The sequence below is a fragment of the Diplotaxodon limnothrissa genome, linkage group LG19 (assembly GCF_057381915.1).
Source record: "Diplotaxodon limnothrissa isolate DT_005_m linkage group LG19, D_limnothrissa_male_GT1.1, whole genome shotgun sequence".
NCBI lineage: Eukaryota > Metazoa > Chordata > Actinopteri > Cichliformes > Cichlidae > Diplotaxodon > Diplotaxodon limnothrissa.
In genome coordinates, this window is record NC_140614.1 from 23,638,421 (window position 1) to 23,654,689 (window position 16,269).

The 16,269-nt window shown below is 36.9% G+C and overlaps 4 protein-coding genes across 8 annotated transcripts in view; 3 read left to right on the forward strand and 1 right to left on the reverse strand.

Moving 5' to 3' along the window:
* The window catches only part of LOC146612227 (immunoglobulin lambda-1 light chain-like), a 111,340-nt gene that overhangs the window by 76,091 nt on the left and 18,980 nt on the right, over positions 1-16,269 (forward strand). The gene's annotated exons all lie outside the window — the stretch shown is intronic.
* LOC146612234 (immunoglobulin lambda-1 light chain-like) overlaps positions 1-16,269 on the reverse strand; it is a 54,881-nt gene that overhangs the window by 21,224 nt on the left and 17,388 nt on the right. The gene's annotated exons all lie outside the window — the stretch shown is intronic.
* On the forward strand, positions 1,704-5,392 carry tspan37 (tetraspanin 37). The gene is made up of 7 exons (XM_085343682.1): positions 1,704-1,766; positions 2,845-3,036; positions 3,125-3,199; positions 3,326-3,424; positions 3,904-4,056; positions 4,159-4,242; positions 5,315-5,392. The coding sequence occupies exons 1-7, from the start codon at positions 1,704-1,706 to the stop codon at positions 5,390-5,392; spliced, it is 744 nt and encodes a 247-aa protein (XP_085199808.1).
* On the forward strand, positions 7,651-16,231 carry elavl1a (ELAV like RNA binding protein 1a). Of its 5 annotated transcripts, none has more exons than XM_085343676.1 (7): positions 7,651-7,755; positions 11,148-11,207; positions 12,710-12,902; positions 13,356-13,459; positions 14,043-14,205; positions 14,362-14,587; positions 14,743-16,231. In XM_085343676.1, exons 2-7 carry the CDS (start codon positions 11,172-11,174, stop codon positions 15,065-15,067), a joined length of 1,047 nt encoding a protein of 348 aa, XP_085199802.1. In that variant the 5' UTR covers positions 7,651-7,755; positions 11,148-11,171; the 3' UTR covers positions 15,068-16,231. The 5 variants fall into 5 exon arrangements, with proteins under 5 accessions (XP_085199802.1, XP_085199803.1, XP_085199804.1 ...); XM_085343677.1 differs by having other exon boundaries at positions 14,043-14,196; XM_085343678.1 differs by having other exon boundaries at positions 12,722-12,902.

Sequence of the window (16,269 nt, forward strand, 5' to 3'; positions counted from 1 at the left end):
AAAAAATTACAATAACAAATTAATTTTCTATGTTAGGAAATACAGTAAAAATCCTTGGAATAACTTGGATGATCTTATAATATTTGACCCATTTCAAAGCATAATGCTTGTGTGCTTTCAATTCAAAGTTATTTCTTATTAAGATGCAACAAAAACTCAAGTATCACTGATCTTATGTAGGGTGTGAACAGTCTGATGTTATACGAGTTTTCTGTGATTTTGGTTTTTAACAGGTTCATCAGGTCACTAATGTAACAAAGCTGAATAATTATTTCACTTTGCATTTCACACACAAATTTTCTCTCCTCGTGCAAACACGATATTGGTTTGACTGTATGGGTTTTGTTTTGAATGATTGCCAGTTTTACCAGTTTAAGAAAAGTTCATCTTTAATCATCAGTGATATACAGGCTGTAGATACTGGAGAGTGTTTTGCTGACTGTAACCTCACTAAGTACAAATTACAGATTTAGGTTGATTGATTGTATTACATGAATTTTGTCTGAATTTTGAAATAGGGATTTTAAAAATTCTTACACCAAGTTATGTTCTGTTCACATTTCCTGACAAAGGTGGCTGTTTAAATATAATAATGATAATAGTAATAATAATATTAAAGGTCATGTTACGTTTACAATGTAACATGACCTGTAAGATTGCTGATCATGCTAAAAGTATGTCCAACATGTTCCAGCAGTTCCACCATGACTCCCATCACCATCCTCATTCACACTCTGACTTACAACTGTTTAATAGATCAGAAATACTTTAAACACAGAAAATAATTTCATCACCAAAAACCCAGATTAGCGCTCATATAAATTCATAAATTTGCAGGCACTATGTTAGTCTTGCAGATATAAGCATATTTTTGGCGTTAAATAAAGACATAGTGCATTATCATTCATCACAATGTTCAGTCAAAATTTAATTTTACAAATTTGAGGCAAAAATGTAAGTGCATAAAATGAAATTGTATGCAGATACAAGTGCATCTATTTTCTTTTCCAATCCAGGGTGGTGAGGAAATGTTTGCAGAATATGCCTGCATTTGTAGCTGTAAAAAATACTTTTACAATTTTTACTAGTTGTTTGAGTTAGACCTACTCACCAATCACTGATCGTGCACTGTGACACAATCAAAAATTAACTCTCACTTTGTCGTAATTTCGCTTAAATTCACAAGAGGGCAGTGTTGACGTAAACTAGGATTGCAAAGGGAAGGTAGGGGTCTGCTCGAAAAAGTAACGTTTTCCATTTGCGACACAGGTGAGTGCAGATATACGGAGGTGAAATACACCAAGCGTTACAAAAGCAAATGCACAGCGTGTGAGGTCTTGTGCAGGATTTCTTACTTGGAGTGTGTGACTGAACTGGTGATTCCACCATAAGTTAAACAACCACAAAATATTTGCTGGAGGCTTAGTGGAGCTTCTATTACGTTTTTACAATAAAGAGGTTTCCGCGTTCTTACGGGAAGTTGATCTTTGGTCAGTGCGGAAGGGAAGTTTAACTAGTCTACGTTCTAACTAAGGTGCTTCCAGGCGCACGTCATTTTATCAGATAGATTGTCCTTACTTTGCATAGACCCACAGAGGCTTCGCGATTCATTTATCATTATGTCATCTTTGCTTTAACGCATCCGCACCTGGCGTCGATTACTGCGCACTCTCTTCTCTCGGCTTATATAGGCTACTCTGAAAATGAGTGATCCGAGAACAAACTGTTTAAAAACAGCACTTCAGTTGACTTCTCAACTAATGTTGGTAGGTGAGACTTTTTCAGCCTTGCTACAGTTTTTACTGTATTATCTTGTATTCTCCTTCCAATCATATTACCAAAATTAACTTTATTAGAGTGATTAATAGGGTTTTTACTTTTGCCAAGTGTTGATTCTTTCTTCTGTTTAAAATAGTAAATACAGTATTTTAAAAAAAAGCTACTGATATAAAAGATGTTGTTTGCGATTTTACATGTAAACCTTAGTGCCGAGTCACATGTCACGCGACAGAGAAGGTCATGTGAGAAACAGGAACTACAGAAAAATCAGAGTAAGGGAGAGTGGAAGATTTATTATTATATTTCTTTTTATAATCATGCCTGTTAAAAAACGTATTTGTACATTTTAACAGTCCATGTTTACTTCCCTTTATTTTATTTTATTTTATTGTTACACAGTGCAAACCTATGATTAGTTCTGTGGTAACTGTATGAGTTTTTTAACAAAGTTAGTAACATAAAAAACAAGCTACACACCTGAGAACAGTAGAAAGAACCAATGCTCTCCTCGTTCTTCAAATAATTCATTTTAAGCCATTCATATTTGAATTTTCCTCTGAATTTCCTAGACAAAAGAATAAGGAACATGTATAACTGCTGTGAGTTATTTTTTAAATTTGATCATACCTCTGTGATTTTCTTGAAACAGTGTTGAATTAAATTAACGCACAGTTATAACAGCTAGGGTAAGCCAACAGCAATGCATCAGTGGGTGGAAGGTTGCCAGCTGAATTCCAAGAACTATGATGTGAGGCATGTAGCCCAACTGGTGTAGTAACACTTCTGTAGCTGCTAGGTTAGAAAGCTTCCAGGTGAAAATAGGTTTGAACAAAGTATCTTGTAAAAGAAAGAGTTATTCTCTTTGGACACGTTGTTGTGTGTACGATGAAACCAGAAGAGTTGGCAGATATTGAGCTTAGCAAAGATGGCTTGGCAAAACAGGAGACCTCTTACTAAGTTATTGTCATAAAGAAAAGATGTGTGGTTATCTGTGGTGATAACCCATGAAGCTGTATATAGCATGTGTAAATATAACTTTTATAATTTCTTATTCTAATTTATCAGGCAGTGGGGATACTGGTGTGGCTGAATGGAGTTTACCTGCTGATAAAGTATGGAGAGAATAGCCGCTTTTTTTCAGAGTCCTACATGACCCTGACAGTTTTGGTCATAGTCACTAGTGCTGCGTTGCTATTGGTCACCGGATGCCTCGGCTCCTGGGTGAGCCTCAAGGATTCCATCTGTCTACAGGGACTGGTGAGGCTGTCAGTCTGTTTGTGACTGTGATTATCTCTATGTGTATGTAGTGTTTGGAGTTTACATAAAAAAGTGTTTTCTTCTCCAGTTTGTTTACCTCCTAGTTGTGGTCTTTTGTGTGAAAAGTACGGCTTCAGCACTGGCTTATTTCCACTCAGTGACGGTATGTAAGATTACTTAAAAATTAATAAGCATTGGACAATTGTGCTTTCATGATAAAAGAAGATTATTCTTGGGATAAAGAGGCATATGTGTTTTTGCTCCTTGTCTCTTCCAACTTTTTCTTTAGCTGGATACAGAGATGGCTCCCTTCAGTGGAGTGTTTGAGAACTACACCGGCAGCAGCGAGGACTCCAATTCTCGATCTGTGGATGCTATGCAAGAGGAGGTTTGTACTTTAATATGTCACATGGACATGACTATGAATCCCTACAAAAGCTTTTTTTTTTTGTTGTTGTTGTTGTAAAACTTGTGTAGCTTGTGCAGCAGTAATACTAAAACAACAGCTATATCTTCTAAATAGATGATGTTTTAAAAATCAAAATATATAATCTTTCCTTAATGGAAATTTTCACTCAAGAGGATATTTAGGTATTGACTGAAAGCGTCCCATAAGATGCCTATAAAGTGCTATAATTTTCAGCCCTGATCTGCTTTACCTCATCCAGAAAAATCAGGCTTAAAGTAAGTTGTCCATAATACATGGACAAATGTATTATGGTCAGATATAATACATGATATATTAAGAAATTCTAATAAAAAACAAATCCTGTTCATACTCATGTCAATCAAATATAATATATGTACATTTTGACAGTTTCCACTGTCTTTTACTAACTTGTGGTGATTTTTTTTGGTCTCCGTTAGCTCAAATGTTGTGGTGTGAAGAACTACACGGACTGGCTGGAAACCACCTGGTTTAATAAAAGTGGAGGGCTCAGGTTTCCTTACAGTTGCTGCAACGTTACTTTCCCCACTTGTAATGGCACTGTTTACCAGCCATGGCAAATTTACACACAGGTAGACATGTGCATCCTGATAAATTCATCAAGCTTCTTCATGAAGGTTTGATTAGACCCATATGATTCTCTGATTTTCTTGTTCATTGACTCAATCTTTCAGGGCTGCCAAGAGGAGCTGTCGAAGGTCATACAGTTTGCGCTGAAAATGGACATGTGGAGCTCCCTATTAGTTTATGTGGTGGAGGTTTGAAAGACTTTAAACATTTCTGAACTGCATATTGTGTATACATTGCATATAAAATGCACACCTGAAAGAAAAATGAAACACTGGGAGACTGTTATCATGAGAGCAAGCTTTAATCTTATCTTTAATTTTAGTTTGGCCAAATATTTAGCACAATATCTAATATGTAAATTCAATTTTATTTATACAGCGCCAAATCACAACAACAGTCACCTCAAGGTGGTTTATATTGTAAGGGAGACACTATAATAATACATACAGAGAAAAACCGAACAATCATATGACCCCCTATGAGCAAGTACTTTGGCGACAGTGGGAAGGAAAGACTCCCTTTTAACAGGAAGAAACCTCCAGCAGGCCAGGCTCAGGGAAGGGTGGCCATCTTTCTTCCACATGCCTTGGAAGAGAAAAAGAGATTAATAACCAGTATGATGTCAGAAAATAGACAAATGCACAACAAAATTTCCAAAGCCTGGACTGACATATTGAATTGACCTATTTTGTCAAACAAAAAAATCTAAAATCCAACTCAATTAGTAGCAACCTTTTAACATTAAGGACTGTTTACAAAGATGTGCTGCCAGCTGGATGCCGAGTAAAGCTCAACAACTTTCAGGTCCTAAGCTTGTGACATTGGAAATAACATTTCACTGCGCACCATTATCACTGCCTGTGTGGAAGTCCATTTGACATATAGTGTTATTTATTCCATTGGCAAAATAAAAATGTTGTTTAAAGCAGTCGTTAAAAACATGAACAATAATTTGATAGTTTTTTATTAAAATCTTTAAAATGTGTCACATTTTAATGAATATTTAAACTTTTCACACTCCATTTTCTCTACATCACACATGTTAACTAAGGTGGTTAACAACATAAAAGCTCATCTGTTACAATGATGAATCCACCTAAACATCTTCTGCATCATGCAATTTATAAATGGTTTTACTTCATTTAGTGGTGTTAGATTGAGCTTTGAATCATAAATTCTTACACATGTTTAACACAGGCTGCAGAAGGTGATTATTTGCCAATAACCAAAATCCTGCTCTTTTTCTTTCTTCTCCTGCAGATTGGGTTGTTTGTGATGGTGAAACAGCTCATGAGAACAAATAGATCTACGAGGTACCAAGTACTGGAGAAAAACTAAAGATGCTCTAATGGATGGAAGATCACTACACTTTGAATAGATATAGTTCAAATGTCAAAACTATTGAGTCATTTGCCGGTACACTATGAAACATGTAAAACTGGAGAAAGTCGTTTTGTGTAATACATGTACAGATGTCTATTGTTATCACTGGATTGTCTGTCACCAAAAGACTGACAGTTTTTTGCAATAAACATTAGAATCAGAATACTTTAATAATCCCTAAAGAACTTATGTAATTATGTAAACATACTGCAGAACTGGCCTGTGTGGACTTCTGGCCTGACAAAATGTAGGCAAAGATGGGGCAAAGGGCTTAGAGATATATCCTAAATTAGGTTTGATCAATATGAGTTACTGTCAGACTTTTTTTGGCCTACAGAGGGCTGGCACATTTCTGCTATAGCTCTCTCAAGCAATATTTGTGTTGAGTGTGTGTGGTTGAATTGTGGTAAGTTTGTATCTTGATTGTCAGTGCATTACTGTATGTGGAGAATTCCATCACTGCCTGTGTAATAATGTTTTGTTATTAGACTGAAAGTGGTGCATACAGAATTACTTTATAAAAGAAATATAAATGAAGTGGAAACTAATTGTATACTTTACATTGCATTTAGCAATTTAAGCTTCTCTGCACTGATATTCACATGTGATCCCTATCCCTATGGTCACTAAATTGTGACATGGACTTTTAAGATATAATAATATTTTTCAACAAGTCAACCAACAAACTATTTTTCGTTTTCCTTAAGACCCAGAGAAATATTCACCCTTTGCCAAAACCTGGGGTTTGTCCATTTGATGTAGATGAAAAATAAACCTAATGATGCCATTGTTGGAAAGCCAAATTATTATTTTATTTTCTATTTTATATAGACGTGCCTTTAACAATAATGCCCTCTGATCAAAGAAGCTTGGTTATCCCTTATTTATCAAGTGCCTCATCATGTGAGCCAAGGTGTGAAAAAAGGTGTGGATCATTACCACCAGATGTTTCGGCTGAACCACTGTGAGATCCTATCATGTGATCTATTGAGGTCACCTGACACAGGAATGTAATGTCATGTATTTTTTTTTTAATACTGTATAGATTTTCCTTACTAATTTACTTTTTGCTGCAAATGATTAGCTATTTCAAACTCCACTAAGTAAAAAAGGGCAACTTTTCTGAAAAGTTTTTATGTTGGATTTGCATGCTGGGAATTTAGTTACTTGTACTTCTTAATCCTATACTCCCAGTCATTTGTCTGAAATGTCCGAACCTGTCAAAATAAACAATTTGGTTTTCCAGTATAGTAAGCCAGGTGAGAGTCATTTTAAATTATGTTAAGCAAGCAAAGAAAAATGCTCAAAATGCTCAAAAAAAGAAGGGGAGGAGAGGGCAGTGTGAGTGTAGTGCTAGGACTTTGGATGTGAGCAGCGCTGGAAATTAGCACAAAACATGAAGTTCTGATGGATGAGTAGCTTGTGTTTTTGTACTCATACTGTAATAGTTTGTGTGTGTGTGTGTGTGTGTGTGTGTGTGTGTGTGTGTGTGTGTGAGAGAGAGAGAGAGAGAGAATATGAGATGCTGTGTTTTAGGGCCCAAGAAAATATCTGCCTGTAGCAATTTTTCATTACGGCTTGGGGTCAGTTTTTGTGGGAAGGTTATAAGGTTTATAAGCCAATAAGACTCCCTAATGTCAAGTATTTATTTTAAAGGGTTAAAAATGGAAAATAAAAATACACGTTACCTCCTTACAAAGATGTTTTAATGATAATATTATTAATAAAAATATAATAAATAATAAAAAACATAGATAAATATAATTACAAAATTGGAAGGATTGATGTTTATTATCATTGTTGATGTTGTTGTTGTTATAATTATTGCTGAATTTAGAATTAAGTCGAAATTTCGAGATAAATCGTGAAATATTATTTTGAGATTAAATCTCAAATAGTATAGGAAAAAAATCTAAATTATTTTAGTTTATTTTCAAAATAGTAATATAATATTTCTTTTTTCGCATACTCCTCGGTAATCTCTTCATCTCTAGAGTATTTGTGTTTTTATGTGTTGCAGCATGCCTTTCATGGGGTCCGGAGTTTATTCAAATTAATCATATCTACAGAGGAAATATTTTTAGCTTTGATCGAACTAGCCATACTGGATGCGGATCCCGCCGTCGTCTCCTGCAGAGGCGTGCCGATTTAACAGCTCGTCTTTCAGATCCGTGAGGGGGCGTGGCTGTTTCCGTCACTTAGCTTCGTTCTGGGTTCCTTCGTTACGTGAGGCCGACTTGGAGGGAAGTGGACGTTGCCAAGAAGAAAAGAAATAGGCGAAGGGAGCAGAAACAGCAAAAAGCACCACTTAAAAGCTGGTAAGAGCTTTCATGGTAACAAATGCTTCCACGGAGTCGTCTAGCCTTTGCTTCGATATTTCGACGTGCAAAGGTTTGTCAAAGGCAAATGACTGCCATGCCGCTTTCGCGGCCTGTATAGCTGTTGGCTAGCGTTAGCCTCTGTGGCCTGTTAGCAGGCCGCTGGGGTTTCGGCACAGGGACAGAAAAGCATTCATGTGACGCTCTCAAAAATGGGGCAGCGGTGCTTTGTGTTAGCTATCCGGCGTCGGTGTCACTTTACTTTTCACATTGCGACCTATTACGGACCCTTATAACATTTAAGTTAGAATAAGAAATTTACCTTCTGTTTGCTAATCCCGATGTACACATTTGTCATCGTAATCATTGTAAGCACAGAAAAGCGTGGAGTATGCAGCTCACTAGTTTGCTAATGCTATAAAATTTTGCTAGCCGGGCCCGTGCACGTTTCCGATTTAGATTTTGAGCTCGCGAGTCGATGTGTTGTTCACCCGTGTGTTTAAAACAAAAGTGCAGTATTAAAGCGGAGTCACTGTAGAAATTAATCTAAGATTTCTCAATAGTGCTTTTTTTTTTTTTATTTTAGCCGCGTTAAATAGTGAGCACAGTAGCTCGCAGTTCCCTTGTTCTTGGAAGCTGTTCATTCAAATATTGCACATTCAAATTCTGATCTAACGCTGCTGCTACATCAGCTCCGCTCCATATCCGACTGGATAATATGGAAAAAAAAAATACTAGTGCGCTAGCCCAGTTTTTCATCAGGATTACTTGTGTTCATTGAAAAGATGTAAGAGCGTCTTTAATTGAAACTTTCCATGCTTTAACAGTTAATATTCAGCAACTGCTCTAAAACGATTTATCTTGCACGGCAGTTCGGCTTGTCTGGACTCTTTAAGTTGTTATGTGGTGAATAGTTGTTGTTTTTTTTTTGTATTCCCTTACCCCTGTCTTTGCAGAGTCAACAAACCATTTCTGTTCTCACAATAGTTTGGTTTTATTTGGAGGTTATGTTAGGAAAATAAAATTTGATCCAAAAGTTATCTATCCGTTTCCTATAAAAGATGTGTTTCACAGGAGATAAGAGTGGGATTGGCTGGTGACCTCCATGTATGCCCATTTTGTGAGACCCAATGTTTAATCAATCAGAATCAGAATACTTTATTGATCCCTGGGGGAAATTATTTTTTGTTACAGTGCTCCATTTTAAACCAACATTAAGACAAGACAGACAATACACTAACTAAGAATAACTTTACTGCTAAACTATATCTATCATATAGATAGATAGATATGAGAGAGAGAGATGCATTTAATGTAAAATTAATTGCACTTTTTATGGTCTCTTTACACAATGTGCATACCAGTCCAGTTTGTGACTTCATTCATAGGCGCCCCATGTGAGAAACAAAGTAAACAGGAGAGCATTTAAGCTGGGAGAGCTGCCTCCTTTAAAGCATTATAGACAATCTGGTAGCATGATTTTTCAAGGAATTTGTAGAGCTTTAATGTCCAATATAGGGCTGAACGATATATCGCATTTGCGATAATATCGCGACATGATCAAGTGCAATTTTCTAACCGCAAAGGCTGCGATTATACTCTGGACATGTCCAAATTCATGGGCTGCATCCTCCTGAGGCCGCATTTGTAGACCGATTACGTCACAGCGACGCGCCGAAGGCTGTCCAAATTACTACCATATCCCAGAATTCATAGCGCGGCCCAGCCAAACTCCAGTTTCCAGCAATGGCGGCCGCTACTAAGTTTTAAAATTACTCATACTAATCTTTCTGGGTCACAAAATAAACTTTTAACATATTTTCAGGCGAGAAAGTAGTTGTGTAAACATCAAATATCTGCTCGGTTTATCAAGATATCCCATATTTGCAAAAGTGCTTCGACGTTTTCAGAGGCGTCTGCTACCCACCAGCTCGACAGCTAGCCGGGAGCTCGAGGGTTACTGATGCGGCCGAGAACGGCACAACTCCCGGCACATCATTTTCAGATCACCGCGGAGTTTCGCTGCTCGGGTTAAACGTAATATATAAGTCACTTAGACAACCTAAAAATGTTATTGTTGGGCTTTTTTCAGTGTTTTGTTTGTTCGTGAGTAAATCGGTTTGGCTGAGATTAAAGTTATTAGATTAGATAAAATAAAACTTTATTAATCCCCCGGGTGGGTTCCTCCTTGGTTTTCACACAGCTGACTAAACGTCAAACAGAAAACTTATTAAACAGAAGTATGAGACAGTCGAGAATTTACGCCAGTGTCTGGTTATATTTTAGATAGCAAGAAGCAGACGGCCGAGTTTATTAAACTCCACCGAGACAGCGGTGACGCTAATCAGAACTAGACCGTCCAATTTCACGCCTTTAAATTTTAAAGGCGTGTTTGTGTGTGTGTTTATACAATTGCTATTATGTTTGCACTTTATGTGTAATGTTACTGACTGCAGAGATCAGTAAGATGTGTGTATTTTTTATTTATTAGTTTTATTTATTTAATATTATTTTTTAATTGAATGACTGTCTAGTAGTTCACAGATGTCGAAAAACTGAGTGTGGTAAAGCCACTGATTTTTTTTTATGTATATTTCTGCAATCTGCACATTGTACTGACTTTCATTTTAATGTTTACACCAGGGTTCCTTGTCAGCACTTTATGCTCAGATGTTTGTAAGCTAAAAATAAACTGTGTATGTTCAAATATACTGTTGTGATTGAAGAAGTTAAATAAAAATGTCAGTCATCAATTCATGCATCACCTCATGTCATCATAACAGAGGTCTGTCTTCCAGGAAAGAACAGTTTAAAATTAATGTAATATAGTATTGGCCATACTATATGATGTATTGCTTGTCTTTGTTTAATAATACAGAAGACAAAGACCTTAAAAAATAATCGCATATCGCATCGCAATCGCAATATTGGGGCAAAAAATCGCAATTAGATTATTTTCCATAATCGTTCAGCCCTAGTCCAATACAAGGTTCTGTATTATAAGATGTGCTGCATCTTAATGTCATCTTGATCAGATTGTAGGTTTAAGATAAGATAAGATAACCTTTATTAGTCCCACACGTGGGAAATTTGTTTTGTCACAGCAGGAAGTGGACAGTGCAAAAGTTATGAGGCAAAAATTAGAATACAATAAGAATAAATACAGTACACAACTGTACAGAATAGAATAAAATAAAATACTATATACAGTAGAATAAAATAAAATAAATATACAATAAGATAAAAATAGAATACAAATACAAATACTATATACAACTGAGTAAAAATACAACGATGACAGAAAGGATTATTGCACTTAGTATTATTATTGCATGTTATTTGCTTGTTGAGTTGCCCTGACGTTGTTTGATATTTGTTTTTTCTCCGCGTAGCTTCAGGAGCAGTGAAGTGTCTTCATGGCAGTTCGTCGAGGACACATTAAGTATATGAAAGTGAGTACGAATGCCAGCTTTCATTTCAGTGAGTACTGTAGTATCTGACCATATTGTTTGGCAGTATGGTCAGTGTACAACATATTAATGGCATCAATTACAACTTAAAGCAAGTTGGCTGTTATATAGTAACAGCGTAACAAGTTTGTAAAAGATAATAAAAATCCAAAAGGCACACTGCAATTCAAGCAAATAATCAAAAGTTATCAGCCAGACACACAAACAATATTATGTAGCTGAAATATTGACTCTTGGCCCAATCGCATTTCAGTCTTCAACTAGTGTATTCTGTAGTGCGGGCTGTGAAAACAACAATTGAATTGGTATTTTAAAAAAATAATTTTAAGACATTTTCTAGTCATCTAAAATAATGTTAGTCCTATCAAATGTGTCATAAGACCACATTGCAGATAATTCGTGTTAGACATAATCATGAGGATTAACGTTAGGTACCAGCTTTGTTATGTTTTTAAAATGTGCATATTCATGTTAGCTTAGTGTAAATCACTGCTTTGACATAGGTAAAGTTTACATCCATTCACATCTTTGTCTAATATATTTGGGATTATGACTTAATTGTATTCCAGTATTTACTATCCTTTCTAGACACTTACAAGCAGTATGAATGGTCTTGGCCTTTTTGACCAGAAAGTCCCAGGATTAATGAAGTTAAGGGAACTAAAGTGTGAATTCAAAGTCTCTTTTGCACCTAACAATTGGTGTCTCTACTGTACTTGACAGACTGGGATATAAAGTGAATCACACACAGGAAAGTTGAAAAGTTGTTTGGTAGGTATTTGGCATTTGCTTTCTATTACAGTTTCGGCTTCCGATGATTACAGAAACAAACAAGAAAAATCACATTTCTTTTCATACTCTCTTGTGGGAACCTGGTCTGCTGTGTGCTGTCACTCAGCCTGTGGCTGCCATGCAGATCACCTGAGACAAGTTTGCTTTAGGCAAACAGGGACCACTATTTCTCTTTAGGTGACAGGCTTTATGGTCAAAAATTGCCACGTTATAAGAGTCATGGACTTTGAATGATGGATAATTAAACTTCAAATAAATCTTCTGAAAAAGACACATGTTTTAAGTCCGGTAGATGGATAAGTGATGGATAACTAAGATTACCGTGTTGACTACAATAATCAGATTTTACTTGGCGTGACCTCCTTTTCTTATTAACCGTATAGTTGAAAAGGAGGCATCTGGATCTTGTACAGGAGCTTTTTGTTCATTTGGTGCAAACCTTTTTTTTTTTTCTTTAATTCTAGTAACTATCAAAACTGTCCAGTATGCCCACTATTATTACTAATTTTTACTGCATCATTTTGTTTAATAAATAGTTCAAAATCTAAAGGTTACTACAGGTCACGTACTTGCAGTTAACGGCCTGGGGTAAACTTCCAAATGACCGTCTTCTGTAAGTAATTAAATCGGTTTCAGCAGCAGTTCTGTTCTACCCAACGTGCTTACCTTGTTTTGTGTTTTCGGCCCACCTGGCTGACTTGCAGGAGGTGTATGACATGTCGAACGGTTATGAAGACCACATGGGAGGGGATGAGGGGAAGGATGCCAAGACCAACCTGATCGTGAACTACCTCCCTCAGAACATGACGCAGGATGAGCTGCGGAGCCTCTTCAGCAGCATTGGGGAGGTGGAGTCTGCCAAGCTAATAAGAGACAAAGTTGCAGGTATGCAAAGTTTTGAAGCAATAAATCATGTCAGATCAGATCCAAACAAGATCTTGGATTAAATAGAAAAGGATTCCTGTTAGACTTGGCCAAAAATACATGCTGTGGCATTGCCAGACCATGTCGAGGTGGAGATTTGTCTTATAATAATTTTATTTATTTGGACGCTGTTTATTAATGGCCTGTTTTCTGCCCTCAGTGATTCTGTAACTTTTATTTGAGAGATCTCCCAAATTTATTTCCTGCCCACGCTGGGAAGTAGTTTCCTGAACATTTTTGATTATCATAGCCTTGTTTTATTGATTCCAACCAGCCCAGCCCTGTTTAATTGTTTATTCTAGCATGCAATGTTTGAGATTTGTTTTTATTTTTAATATTTATTTGTTTGCAGATTTTTTTGAACTATAAAACGTTTTTTTGTTTTATTTTATTGTTTTCCTTTTTTTTCTCTAGGCCACAGTTTAGGGTACGGATTTGTTAACTATCTTAACCCTAGTGATGCAGAAAGAGCTATCAGTACACTGAATGGACTAAGGCTACAGTCCAAAACTATCAAGGTAACGTGCAATAAGGTGTTCTACAATTCTCAAAGCAAAGATGTTATGTCATTTAACTTTGCTGTGGCTCTTGTGCTGTCCGCTATCTAGCTAGTACATGTCAGCCCGAGGAAAGAAATACTGCTTTTAACGCTCACTTACTGCCCTATCTTATAAGTCTCTGGTGTTTGACTTTAATTCAACTTATTTTATTTGACACATTCTGTCACAGTAAGTGTATTAAATGTATTTAATTTTCAAAATGATCAATTTGATTTCTTTTTTATCACTGTAATGTTCTGTTGCTTCTGATCCTCCCCCTCACCCATTTTTGTTTTATTTATTTTTTTTACTCAGACCAAAAACTTGATGTCTAAAACAACCAGATTATTTTGTAGTTTTTTAATCCAAAATGTTGCTTTCTGATGGACAGACACAGCAGTGTTCAGCTGAATAAAAAGATGTATAAATATGACCAAACCACTGCTATATTAATCTCTGTTCAATCAAACTACTGTTTAGATGTTTTACTTTGGCAATTCTTTTTCAATTTCTGCATGCATATCAGAGTTTTAATCAGGCGTTTGTTGCTTCCTGTCGTCAGGTGTCATATGCACGGCCCAGCTCGGACACAATAAAGGATGCTAACCTGTACATCAGCGGACTTCCCAAGAACATGGCCCAGAAGGACGTGGAGGACATGTTCTCACGTTACGGGCATATCATAAATTCCCGGGTACTTGTTGATCAAGGTACAGGTACGCAAGGTGAATGGCTTCCTTGCTTTTTTTTTCCAAAAATTTTGTTGAAATTAAATAAACAGTTTGTTTTTACAAAGTGATATCAGTTACTGCTACGTAGCTAAATGCAGTTCATGCGGCTTGTATCGGAGTAGGTGGTTACAGCTGCTCTCTCAAACCTAGGTTCATCCCGTGGAGTGGCTTTTATCCGTTTTGACAAGCGTGCAGAAGCGGAGGAGGCTGTCAAAAACCTAAATGGTCAAAAGCCACCAGGAGCCTCGGAGCCAATCACAGTAAAATTTGCAGCCAACCCAAACCAGGTGAAGAACACACAGCTCCTCTCTCAGCTCTACCACAACCAATCCCGACGCTTTGGAGGACCCTTACACCACCAGGCACAGCGGTTTAGGTGAGGGAAGAGCTACATACATATAAACTGAATGGTGCTGATGCTTGAAATGCTACCATTTTTATATTTCATTGATTATCTAAGAAAAAAAAACAATAATCAGTCACGTTATCATTCTTAGTAACAGCAAGTATGCTAAATACTCTCACTTTCAGGTTTTCTCCCATGGGTGTCGATCACATGAGCAGCATGGGAAGCGTCAGTGTCCCTGGAAACTCCACCTCTGGCTGGTGCATCTTTATATACAACCTAGGCCAGGACGCAGACGAGAGCATCCTGTGGCAGATGTTCGGTCCCTTTGGTGCCGTGACGAATGTCAAGGTCATCCGAGATTTCAACACCAACAAGTGCAAAGGCTTCGGCTTCGTTACCATGACAAACTACGAGGAGGCCGCCATGGCCATCGCCAGCCTGAATGGCTACCGGCTTGGAGACAAGATACTGCAAGTGTCCTTTAAGACCAGCAAGGGCCACAAGTAGAATAAGCCGGACAATCAGGTGTAGAAGAAAGCGGGAAGTAACCCATGTCAGGCTTTTATTGCAGAAAGCTTAAGTTTTCAATGTTAGACACACCAGTTTCAGTTTCATCATATTCAGAGTTAAGTGACATGTTCACTCTTCTGCACCTTTGTAATTGTCTCAAAAGTGTCTAAGGTTTTCTTTTCTTTTCTCCATTGTTGTTTGTTTGGGGTTCAAGGACACTCAATTTTAATTTGGAGTGGATGGAGAGGCTAAAATCCCAAATTACCACCAACATTTTTTTGTGAAACTTATCTCAAAAACTAAAATCCTGTCTATATGTGTTGCATGTAAAGCTGTAGGAACTGCATAAAGGAGGCAAACCAATGATTCTTAGCAGTGCACTAAAAACAAACAAATCAGAACATTGTAAAAGATCCCAAGTGTGAACTTTTCAATGAATGATTTGGTGTAAAGATAGGGTTAAAGACTGCCCTCCCCCTTTTAATGAGACAGTTTTACTGCGGAAGAGCAGTGCTCTGTCCTGGTTCCTCATCACAAGTAGAAATAGATGCCTTAAACGATCATACAGTGGACATCCAGTAGACCTTTTAACTACTCACTACTACAAGTCAGTCTAAGAGCATAGCACTTTTAGCCAGCCAGCTTTAGGTTGCTCTGTATATCAGTCTTTTTGATGGTAATCTATTACTTCTGTATACCTTCCAGGCAGGTTTAAGAGTTCTTAAAAGAAACAGTGAGCCCTAGAAGGGAAATGTTTGTTTTGTTATCCATATGTAAAGTGTCTTTAATTATAAGTTGTTTGATGCGAGTTGCAAATGAACCCCAGTCAGTGAGTCACAAATTAAAATGGACCAAAGGCAGGGAGAGATACTGATAACCTCGCAAGAGTTTTTCTAAGCAGATGTTCAAGATAAATATTTTGGAGCCCAACTGATACTGGATTCTCATTGGCCAATGTTTGGGTTTTTTTTTTTTTTTTGTTCACCATAATCTGCAGATACTTAAAACCTCTGTGATTAAGCTGAGATTTACAGGTATCAGCTGAGCTCTAGTTATTAATTTTTTTCTTTTGTTCTTTTGATGAGGTACTAATTATTTACACATAATACTGATTCTTACTGAGAGCAATGCCACTAGCTGTTTGCTGATCTGTTGATTTTTGTTTTGTTTTTTTCCTTTTCCTTTTGAGTTTATTTTCT

What these genes read in the sequence shown, in the direction of transcription:
- tspan37 (XM_085343682.1), top strand. Translation starts at nt 1,704, where the DNA reads ATGAGTGATCCGAGAACAAACTGTTTAAAAACAGCACTTCAGTTGACT. An exon ending in TGACTTCTCAACTAATGTTG is followed by an intron (nt 1,767 to 2,844) that starts GTAGGTGAGACT and finishes CTAATTTATCAG; the next exon opens with GCAGTGGGGATACTGGTGTG. An exon ending in CATGGCAAATTTACACACAG is followed by an intron (nt 4,057 to 4,158) that starts GTAGACATGTGC and finishes TCAATCTTTCAG; the next exon opens with GGCTGCCAAGAGGAGCTGTC.
- elavl1a (XM_085343676.1), top strand. Translation starts at nt 11,172, where the DNA reads ATGGCAGTTCGTCGAGGACACATTAAGTATATGAAA. An exon ending in AATAAGAGACAAAGTTGCAG is followed by an intron (nt 12,903 to 13,355) that starts GTATGCAAAGTT and finishes TTTTTTCTCTAG; the next exon opens with GCCACAGTTTAGGGTACGGA. An exon ending in TACAGTCCAAAACTATCAAG is followed by an intron (nt 13,460 to 14,042) that starts GTAACGTGCAAT and finishes TCCTGTCGTCAG; the next exon opens with GTGTCATATGCACGGCCCAG.